Source organism: Oxyura jamaicensis, chromosome 5 (assembly GCF_011077185.1).
Source record: "Oxyura jamaicensis isolate SHBP4307 breed ruddy duck chromosome 5, BPBGC_Ojam_1.0, whole genome shotgun sequence".
In the NCBI taxonomy this organism is placed as follows: Eukaryota; Metazoa; Chordata; class Aves; order Anseriformes; family Anatidae; genus Oxyura; species Oxyura jamaicensis.
The window spans coordinates 21,448,392-21,460,315 of record NC_048897.1 but is presented as its reverse complement, the minus strand read 5'-3'; the positions used below and the strand labels follow the sequence as shown (position 1 = coordinate 21,460,315).

At 38.9% G+C, this 11,924-nt stretch overlaps 1 protein-coding gene across 1 annotated transcript in view; it reads right to left on the bottom strand.

Annotated features, from left to right (window-relative positions):
* The window catches only part of EHD4 (EH domain containing 4), a 26,256-nt gene that overhangs the window by 9,061 nt on the left and 5,271 nt on the right, over positions 1 to 11,924 (bottom strand). Inside the window, exons 2-4 of the mRNA XM_035327867.1 lie at positions 10,963 to 11,139; positions 7,414 to 7,511; positions 1,338 to 1,750 (exon numbers count right to left, since the gene is read on the bottom strand). Of these exons, the coding sequence (XP_035183758.1) occupies positions 1,338 to 1,750; positions 7,414 to 7,511; positions 10,963 to 11,139 (688 nt within the window). The remainder of the gene's footprint in view (positions 1 to 1,337; positions 1,751 to 7,413; positions 7,512 to 10,962; positions 11,140 to 11,924) is intronic.

The following is an 11,924-nucleotide window of genomic DNA, read 5'->3' as shown; positions in this document are numbered from 1 at the left end:
TCTATTCTTATCTGCTCTGTAGAAATTTGAGTATATCTGTAATTAAACACTATTCACTAGATATTGTATAACTAATGTTTCTTTGAATGTCTTAAGATCCAAACTTTCATGTTTGACTTAACAGAACAGTAGCTAAGCAAAAAGGGACCATACGCATTCAACACCACTTCCTCCTATCTAAAGAGGATGCATGCATTTTAATTACAGATATACTCAAATTTCTACAGAGCAGATAAGAATAGACAGCATAAAGAAGCATAGTTTCTGCATAGAGCCATGAAATTTTCTGATAGGGCAGATGTGAATGTCCTCCAGAATGACAGAATTGATGACATGGGGATATTTGCAATAGAGTTTATAAGTAATCTTAAATAATTTTATGGTCTTATGTTTAAAATAATTCTAGCAAAACCAGAAAAATATGTTTATAGTTCACAAGCACTGACAGTTTCACATGTGTATGGCTAAGCAGTCTAAGGCCTGCAAATGAGCACATATGTTTCTTAAAGATAAGAATAATTCTCATCAGAATGGGATAGCGAGTGTGGACAGGACTTAAAAAACATGAACAAGCAACAACAAAAATACCCAAATTTACGGGAAGTTAACAGTTTGCTTTTGTTTTGGGTTGCTGCATGTTTTAGAAGGGATTCAGAACAGAGGTATAGACATTGGAAAAAAATACCACGCAATGCTGTTATTTTGACTCAGTACTTAAAGTTCAGTGCAGAAGACAGAAGTATGACACTGTAAGAATTACATTGCTGCTGTCCTGCAGATAAACAGTTTATTCCCCTTCCAGAGCTGACTGATAAGCAAGCCCCTTGAGCACTGTATTTTGTACTTTATCTATTTTTATTTTACGTTTCTATGAAACACCTAAAAATGATCTGATACCCTTCCATTTCAAAAATGATTGTAATGAAGGAAAATAAAAAGCTGACAGAAATGTATACAAAACAGATTGAGTTAATATCAGTTTTTAATGCTGTAACACCAGGAACGTGACAAAGAAAGTGGTTTATCTTCAAAAAGCAGCATTAAGTTAATCTTACTGTGCAGCATAAAAAAATTTTACACCTCCCCTCCCAGCAAACAATAGTTTTAATGGCCTAAAAAGATTTGATGCCTTCCTCTAAAGTAAGGGAGGCATCCCAGTACAAGTCTTTATTTCCTCCCGTTTGCCTCTATGACCTCTTCCATGTAAAACTTACAATGCAATCCATTTACTGAAAACCACACATTTTATGAATGGAAAGATTGGGAAAGGTGAGAAAGGACACACTGAAAGAGACAGAAAAGATCACTCATTTGATTAACTTGGCATCTTTTCTTACCTTTGCAAGTCTCGCCCTCTTAATGAGATCGTTGAGCTTCCGCACTGCGGCCTTCTGCGGGAGACTCTGGATGTCCTGGAAAAGATCCTGGGCCTCTGCCTCAAAGAGCCTTCGATTCTCAGTGTTTCGGAGAGGATGGGCCCAGAAGGAGCCAATGTAGACCCTCAGCACTTCTGGAGTGTTGATCACCTTTCCCAGGGACCACATGAGTGCACCGTAGACCCTCATCAACTGCTGTGTGTCCACTTGGTCAGCCTTATTAAGCACCACTCGAATCTTGTCATCCTGGCCCCGGAATGACTTTATAGCCTCTGAAAACTCATCAGATATATCCAGCTTATGGGCATCAAAGAGGAGGATGATGCGGTCGACCCTCTCTGCAAACCACTGGAGGACTTGGCAGAAGTCATAGCCTGAGAAAAGAACGCACTATTACAGTTCTCCTATTGGGAGCAGTGAGTCTCAGAAGGTAGGCATGGGGGTGCAGAACAGGGGGATCATAGCAACTACCAAGGGGAAAAGAGGAGACAGACCACCTGGAAAAGAGTATCTGTGGACAGGCCAGGACAACTGTATCCTACATGTCCTTAAACAGGTCTCATTATTACCATCTTTTCTTTTGATTACTGACCTTGATTTTCCTGAACCTTGCTATCCATTATCTACGTTGTTATCTTTCACGTTGCTGTGACATATCATCTCACACCCATGTTTGCCTCTTCCGAGAGGTTCTGACTTCAGCACTTCTCACTGTTAACACTGGGTACTTTGGTAGCTCTGTGTGCCTGTACTAACAGGCTGCAAATGCAGCATCCCAGTCTAAATCAGCAACCAAAAATTTTTGGATTTTAAAACCATTTCCAAACTCCTATCTCTTCGCATCACAACACTTGCTGTTATTTCTGCCACAGCAAACTTGGAAATCCAATTTACCGGTAATGAGCCTGTGTTGCTGATGGCATTGAGGATGTGACAGATTACAGAACACAAATGGGCAGCGACCTTTCTGATCATCTGAAAGAGACTTTTTGATGTTCTGAAGAAAAGCCTTTTTGTAGCACCTGTCTAAATGCTTTTTTAAATGCAGCAGGTAGCCTAATCCACACAGCAAACAGTATTCAGGAAATCCTTATTCAGAAGTGACACATGTAATCTGCAAAGAGTCACCACAAATGATGTGGCATTGGGCTTGGCATGAACATGACTCATCTTGTTTGAGTAAATAACAGCAAGGTCTGACTGGGAGATAATATTCTGGCCCTTTTTTGACTGCTGCCTCTTTTAGTTTGTGTTTCTTTCCTCTCAGAAAGAGAGGAAATCTGTCCTATCCAGATTTCCTACATTCTTTTCTGTGACCAGTTCTAGAAGAGATGAACAAGAGATGAAAAGTGGGGTGCAAGGAGGAGAGCTGCACAAAACACAGCTGGAAAAGAGCTCTTCTCACTTAACACAAACAATTTTTATCAGAATTGCTGTGAATCACTGTAATTTATCTCTGTAATAATTTAGCAGGAAAGAAAGGGAGAAAAAAATCTTATGCCACTTCTCTGTGCAACATAGTAGCATCACTGCACAAATCTGAACTATGCAACAACCTGTTCTGGACTTTATACATGTAGAAGGAAATCTGCTTGACTTGCAAAATTAAACTAGTTAAATTCTAGTAAGTTTTCCAGTAGTGGTATAAAGTGGACTTCAAAGGCTGGCTAAAAAAATAAATTCCCACCATGCATTTGATGGATTTTGACCTACAAACAATTTGCATATTTAGTAAGAATATGTAAACAAACATTTATTTTGAATATGGATGAAATAAAAATTAATGAAGCATTTGGTTTTGGAAGAAAAACCTGCTTGCTTGAATTTGGTAAGAAAAAGACAATAACTAAGACCTGACAATCTTAATTTTAATGAAAAAAAATTTAATGAAAACTTGCAATTACAAGTGAATACATTTTCATAGATGCAGCTGTTAGAGTATTAAGAGTATATCTAACCTACAGGGCAGCAATATATACTTAAATATTTCAGCCAAGGGTTTCCACATGGTTGACTTCATGATTTTTCTATCCTGTCCCCACAGAGTGCAATGCAGCATCTATTCCATCAGTAAAAGCAATGCTCTTTAAAAGAAGCATAGAAGAGCACTGGTTCACAGTGCACTTAAGATCCTGTCATGTGCAGTGTACATGCATAGAGCTGGATTTTCAAAATTGAGCAGTACTAGTTCAGCACAGATCAGGATGGAAAACATGACCAAAAAAATAAAAATCGGTGTTGATGCTTCCCAGCCTTTTGCTGCCCTACTGTTGCTACTTCTTCAGAGGTTTGTCCCCACAACTACTGCCAGCTATTATCTGTCTCAGGAGTTACAAAGTCTATTTACAAGTACATATTAGAAAGTCACAAGTCACCCTCGTACTCAGCTAAAGGACAAAGAAGAGCAGCAACCCACCAGCAGCACTGAAGAGCTCTTAAGCTCATCCTGAGCTGCAAGGAAGGAGGCAGCCAGTGCCTTCAGCACAGGCACAAGGGTCAGGCATCACCAAGGGGCTCAACGGGGAGCCAGATGAGAGCAAAAGAAAACACTGAAAACAATGAGATGAAAAAGTTGAGAGACAGTGCAAGGTTACCAGCTCTGCAACCACTGATGAGAACAATGATTATGAACTCTTATGTGTTACTGGCCCAGGGCAAAGTACCAGTCCTGCACATGACAGCCACCAGCTCTACTCAAAGATAAAACCATGCAATCATCCAGTACAAGCATGGGTCTATTTTCTTTGTCAGTCAGTAATAAAGATTTAGACAAATGATAGACTTTCCTTTTGGGGCCTAAGGTAAATAATTTCCAACTTGCCCTAATACCATCTCCCAAATCTTCTGCAATTGAGAAAATAATCAGGGAGACTCGATGGGTTCCACCCATCCTCTGTGAGGAGGGACAGGCAGACTGTCCAGTTCTTCCACCCCTGGGGCTGGTGTTACTGCAGAATGAGCTACCTCTTGGATGAGTGCTGCAATGAGGAGCTGCCAAGTCCAGAGAACAATTAGTCACTTAGTTCACGAAGCAGGGGTGGATATAGTGTAGAGTGATCCCACCCACTGGTGCAGTACAACTACCATAAAAACAAGGCTACAATCACACACATTTGGGACCTGGACAAGAACAGCTATTCCCCCCGCTAAAGTCTGCTGTTCTTTTCTTGTTAAGCAACAGGCAAGCATCTAAACTGTCCCACTCTTTCAAATGCAGCTTGGTCCTACACAAAGAAGCATTTTTTAAATATTCTTTTTTAAACACTCCAGTCCTGGGGTAAGTTTCCAGTTATGTCAATGAAAACCTGTCTCAATCCAGCACTCTCAGATGACACTCTTAATGCACTCTATTTGGCAGTGTAGTCCTGAAGAGAACAGACAGTGCCTCACTGGAAAGAAAAGCCTGACACAATACTATAACTATATACGTCACCTTTCATAATTCCCAACAACATTTTCACAAGCCTGACCAAACTGAGAAAATTAACAGTGCTTAATAATTCTGGTTCTAAAAAAAAAATGCAAGGTGAGCAACATTCCGCATTTTTTCTGATCTTTTTACCTATGTTTCTTTAAACCCTTTCCTTTGGGTTCAGTACCAGTCAGCTTCCAAGGGTAAAGAGGAATGTATGTTTCCTTTCCTGTCACCAGGCATTCATATTGACATTTGCAGTAAAATTATCAAGGCGTGGTCCTTGAACACTGCAAGAAGAAAGGTCATCACATTTTCTGAATAATTTCTCTAATCCTACAGTCATTCCAACAGTCATGAATCAAATTCTCCTCCTTTTCTCAAATCAGTTCCTCCCCATACCCTGCCAGCTATTGCTTCACCTTCCTCCTCTCCTCACACTTATTGTTCCTTCCAAACCTTGCAGACCCCACATGCTTTTATGTTTGCAATCTGCTTTGTGAACGTCACCAGTGATGCTGCTGAACCTTCTGGTGCACTCACAGGGCAGCAGCAGCACAGGGACAGCCATTGTCTGAGGGGACAATGCCAGCACACATTTGCACATTCCCCTCGAGCCACTTACGCAGGCAGTGAGCTGACAGGCAGGAAGCCTCTGGCACATTCTCCCGCTGACAACAGGAGCAGGAAAGGTGTGTCAGAAGAAAGTCAGCTTTGAATATTGTCCTAAGCGTACATGTTTGATCCTTTAGAAAATGATCAGCTCGTTCATCTATGGACACCTCTTGCCAGCTTTACAGAGCTCTAAATAAAACACCCGGGAAGTAAAGTATCACCTGCATTACTGCAGAGTGCATTTACTTTCTTCCAGTCTTTTACTAGGTGATAGGAGTGAAAGCTGAGGTCCTGTAAACTAAGAATGGTCGTTACTCTTCCATTAGTTCTCTAGAAATATAACTGAAAAACTCAGATATGAATAGACACGAGCAATATGCAGAACAGAAAGCAGGTAATAATATTTATCGGGTGTTATGTCATGTCACATGCCATTACTGCAGTACAAAAAAATCTCATCTTACATATAGCCATTAGAAAACAGCACTAAGTTTCATAAAAAAACTCATCTAAAATAAAATAGAAAGATACTGAAAATCTAAACAAAAAATGTAAAATTTTGAAATACAAAAATCTGAAGCTGTCAGAAAAGAAATTCTGCTAAAAAATCACCCAGTATTTTTAGACCTTCTTTGGCAAGTAAAGACTCCCCGTGTTTACATCTCTAATCACCTTCAGTGAAAGGAAATGACGGCTCCAAGAGTGAAGCCTACAAGCTGTCACCTTGTTACAGTTCAGACAAAAACTTTCTCTAGTGGAGACACATTTAAGTAAAACAGAAAACATCCAGTAGAATCCTGCTTACTTTTGTGGGCAGTGATTTTAAGAGTGCCTCTGAACAACTCAAGCTTCAAAATATACTAAATTAGGCTTGTAGCGTATGTTGAAATCCTTCCAAAAGCCGTTCAGACAGGCCCTGCAGTGCAGCATCACAGGATACATCAAGTTTGCTCTCCACAAAACCACCTGTTTTTGGACTGCGTAAGAAATCTGGAATTCATATACAGGAAATGTATGAAATACTATGAAATATTTCAACCATGGGTGAGCACAGTATTGCCTAATCTTTAACAGTGTACAATAAGTGCGTGCAATAGCTCCGTACAGCAACTTGAAGGTACACCAGGAATGCTGGCATCTAAATATATGAAACCTTAAAAACCCTTAGCAGCAATTGCCCTGCAAACCTGGGGTACAGAGAACAGAGCACTGCGAGACTGTCTCCTAAAGCCTTGTGGTTATACCATATGGTACAGCCATACTGGTTAAAGCTCGACATCATACAGCTGAATCACATTTTTGATATAAGAACTATGCCAAGTTATGTATTCAAGAAAAATCCCTAACACATTGAAAAACACCTTGGTGAAACGCAAACTAGTCAAGCTAAAACCTTGTTAACAGATAAGGAAAGCTTAAGGTTGTGACTCAGCACTGTCTAGGTGAAAGTCTACTGTATGTAAGGGCAGCTCAATTAGGCCATAAAAACACTTGATAAGGCAAATACCATCAAGAAATAGAGTTTCAGAACAATAAAGAAACAACAGCTGTATATTCTGTTAAGTTACAAGAGCAATTCTAGATGGCAGTGAAGATCCACAGTCTTTTAAGCAACACACAACTACCAGTGAAACCTAACCCCAGAGTGAAACACAATTCCTGTCCCACACGTCAAGCTTAGAACTTCCTTGACAATCCCTGTCAGCGCTGAATTTTGTCACACAAGTGCTCACTTTTTCAGTGGCTGATTAACGCGATGCCTCAGTTTTCTGCATATTTTGTGTTCACTTCCATACCGTTATGGAAGTGGCAGCAGGTACTTGAATGCTGCCAAGCATTACTTTCCTTTCATTTAAGCGGAGAAGGAGAAAGACAGAACTATTTTTATTTATTTTTGTTTTGGTGGAGGAAGAAGGGAGCTGGAATGTAAAACAGAGAAGCAGACCAAGGAGATTTAGGACCAGCTCTGATAGTCAGTGTGCTCAGTTGCTTTCAGCTCCTGCAACTCACCTCTGCTGATGCGCTGTTTCTCTCCAGAGAGGATGCCTGGACTGTCAATAATGCTGATACTCTTCAGCACCTGGTTAGGCAATTGAGAACACAGGAATCTGCAGGCAAAGAGGAAAGAAAAAAAACATTAGCATGAGCTCTAGCTCACATGTATATTGTCCCTTGCCCTCTTTATGTATTAGCTTTTAGAAAGACTGAAGTGAAATAAAAAAAAAAAGGAAAGAAGTTTTTGAAGTTCTTAATGAATGCCATTTTGTTTTTAAATATGTATGGCGGCCAAAACAAAAGAAAACTGGAGTGCTTCTTAAAAAAAAGATCAAAACAAAAAGAGGAAAGGAAAACAGTGGAAAGAACATGCAAAACTGCAAAACAATATGAACTGTATTATTTAGGTGATGATAAAATTCCAAATGTTGCAAGAGCTGACAACATGGGCCACACGTGCAACATTCTGAAAAGAAAAATAAAGGCTTAAATTTTAGTTACTGGCGAGCCAAACCTGCATTTCAAACTCTGATGCTTCTGGGATAATTCATGATTGAAAAAAAACTTCACTGCCCTTCATCACAAATTGCCTTTAAAAGATTTACATAAGAGTTTAATCTTCTTATCAGGTAGTGATTGGAGACCATACTGACAAGAACACAGTGCAACCTAGCATCTGCAAGGCTTGCAAAACACCACTGAAAGCAAACTCAATGGCCAACATAAAAAGCTATCATCCCCAGAAATTTAGTTAAAAATGTAACAGTGAGGTACTATTGAATAAAGTAGTGATTTTGAAAATTTTCTAAAGCCTAAAGGAGACACTGTGTTAAAGCAAACATTTTGTGGAAGCACAGTGGATGCACAAAAATGACAAAGAAAATACATTTGACCACAACAACTATTACAAAAGCATACATCACCAGCATGAACAACATGAAGTAGCTTTCACAAATTTGCAAGATTCTGATGACTGAGTTTCATCTCTGTTTTTTTCTTACCACTATCTCAAAGAAAGCCCAGTGTAGTATCACTGAGATGTGTCTGAAGCTATCTTACAGGAAGAGGAGCACCATTATTTCAGCTGAACAATGCTGCAGTATTTTGATGGAGGCATCGCCCAAATGCAGACAGCTGGAAAAGGCCGTCCAAGAAAACAGGGAGCTAACAGGCCTCAGAAATGGAAACACACAGCAGACTTGACAGAAGTCATTAGTGGCAAAGGAAGAAAATACATAAGAAAGAGATATGAAATAAAAGGATAAACTCAAACCACAATTAACTGTCTGTAGCTTTTTGAATATATCCAGTATCTGAAGACAACAGGTGGGCTAATAATCTTAGGTCAAACTAGTATTTCAGACAACTTAAAACAGTAATGTTACTTGTATTTGAATATCTGGTTTTGACACAGAAATTTGGTTCTGAACTATAATTTCTTACATAAACTGTATAAAATGTGATTTGATGTGCTATATTATAAAAAGCAAAACTATTTAAACACCATGTTTTTTCCCAATAAAAGAGCTTTACAAAAATACTTTAGCTGAGTGAGATGACTAACTTCTCGCAGCACATCGATGCTTTCATGCTTTTCATATTATTATAAGACTATTATTAAATAAAACCAGCAATGTTAGGCTATCCTTGAAAACATAAAAGTTACATTTTTTGCAAAAGTAAAATCAACAACTCTGCAATCACCAATCACCTGTTGAATTTTTGTTTGGTTGTTTGTTTTTTTTTCCTTATGATTACCTTTGGAAAATCTAGAGTTTATCTGAACAAGAACTTCTCCTTTTTGCATCCATTCAGACACCCATTAGATTAAAGCAGGACCATGTGTTTCTCCTCAGTGGTACTGATTTTCTCCGTAACCTTCTGGTATACTGCAATGTTCTTTTTTCACTTACTTTAGTTAGCATCCAAAGACACACATAGATCCTGTCCCCCTCTCCCTCTCAACCCTCCTTACAAGTACACAGGAGAAATAAAAGACGAGTTTCTACAGTTAGGAGCCTTGCAGACACATCTACCAGAATCAGTGAGATACAAGGGAGGGGAATAAGAAGAGGTCACAGAAAAAGCGGCAAGATAGTATCAGTAAGTTAATGATGCTAATTACTAAGTACAAGTCTTCATTGTGTTACTGTGTTCTTGTTTGTATTTTAGTTTCTCCATTACCTCAGACACTGTCTTCTCTCTGGTTACATTTAGATGAAAAGGACATTTGGCTTTGTTAACTGTCCATAGCCATGTAAAAGTACTACTTTAGGTTTATCCATAAAACAAACCATTAGGATTGAGAAATCATTAAAAAAATCATTATGTAATGCTTACATCCAAACAAACACATAGGATTATTACATGTTCAGTGTAAGTACTTGTTTGTTGTGGAAAAATACTATTTACAGGATAATTATGTTAGCTGTTTTCATAGATAGTCTAGGATACTATGGTGGGGTAAGAAAGAATAGTGATCTGGAGGACAGAACTTAGCTAATACACCTCACAGAAAGGGGGCCCCAGAAGTATTAAAGTAGGACCTGACTGCAGCTTCCCACAGCACATGATCTCTCAGCAAACTGATAGCCAAGCCAACCATAAGTAGCTATAAACATAAACCTTCTTCTGTGGATATGCACAGCAAGAGATAAGACCATACATGATGAACTTTTAACACATATGTCAACGTTTATCAGCCAAACAGGAAAGCTTATTGTTAAAGGAGAACCAATTTAGATTAATTGGCTAGCAAAAGGCGTCCTCCATCTCAAATCACCATCAAATACAGGAAGAAAACAAGATGATTGCTCACACAATGCCAAAACTATTAATAACTTCAAAATGGAAATAAATATTTCCAACTGCACGTCAAGCTACTTACCGGAATATTCACAGCTCCTTAACAACTCTACCTGTTTTTACAAATACACAGCAGGTATCCAGAAACTAACATTATCATCCTGGTCTACTGCACTGGACTTTTTACTGGACACTTTTTACTGGACTGCTTGAAAATGAACAAAATGAAGCACTTAACAGCTTAAATATATATTTATTTTTTCCTTTCAAAAGCCACATTCAAATATTCTCCTTTCTTGCAGGCCTTTTTACACATCTCTGCAATTCACAGTTTTAAAGAGCTACTCCAAAACCTCTAGTGTATAAGGGACCAGCACAGAGGTATAAGACAGCATCAAAGGAAATACACCTTTTTGTATTTTGGATGGTAGTTTTTAAACAGTAGTACTTCCATATTAGTTTTATTGAGCAGAGAAACTTGTGTCCAAACCGATCTTGAGTTCCAGATAGCATAATGCCTTAAAAAAAAAAAAAAAAGTCAGCTCTACACTAGTGCTATTTCGTACTGCCTTTATTTATTCATTTATTTTAAAATATCACTTGAACTGCCACTGCTTCTGCTTGTACTTGAATACTTATTTCATGCTATTCAATATGAATACAGCAGGAAAGACTTGGTAAGCAGCACTGATGCTCGAAGGTGGTATCAAGTAGAAATTCAGACTTAAAATCAAAAGACAAAAACCAACCAGGTCTCACCTGTTCAGGAAAGCATTTCCAAAACGGCTGAGTTTGCGGAATGGCTTCTTAGGATCAACAACCAGGGCATTTCCAGGAACGCTTCCTTCTGACTCTCCATACATCACAGCAATAAAAGAATCTGTGGTAGGCTCTGGACCAATCCGCATGCCCGGGAAGTCTTGTTCAAGCAAGTATCTAGAGATGGAGAATATATAAAGCAAGAGAATGAATGATTGCAAGCTAGGAGAAAAGTAAATACTTCCAATGCCCTTGAGAATTCCCAAGGATACCCACACACTAGAATCATAAAATTACGTTTTTCTCTGCATTTCTCTATTTCTATTAGCTAGCAAAAAATAATAAAAAAAGAGGAATTCCAGTTTTTCACAACTACTAGGTAAAAGGATCAAGTCAGTCGCTTTACAAAAATATGGTGGAAAGTATTTCCTCACCTGCAACACCTGAGCCACTCAAATGGATGCTTCTACCAATGATCACAGTGCTGTAGCTTATGCTACAAGACACTGCTGTTTTTTGTCCATGTTTGCAATCCTATACAAGTGCTGCTAGCACTGAAAGGCGTCTAAAACACAGCACATGAGCAACATCAGCTTGCTGACAGACATAACCATTCAATGAACTCTGTTGCAACACACTGTTTTTACTACCTTGAACTCACCTTTCCACAGCAGAGATAATACAGTTAGGAGGCAATACAGTTACTTTATTGGAGACTGAGGAAAATGAGCTTTTATTCAATTTTATTTATTGTAGTTAACAGTTACTTTCTGACACCCAGGGTAAAACAAGTTTGATCCACAGAAACTCCATGGCTAAAGGTAACATACATCCCACATGCACCAAATCGGGTGATGCTGTACAAATAGAAGCCATTGTGCATCCCCCTCTGAGCAATCTGCTCTGACACACAGACTGCACGTGTCCAGTGGGCCAAGTCTGATACAGCAAGTCTTGACTGG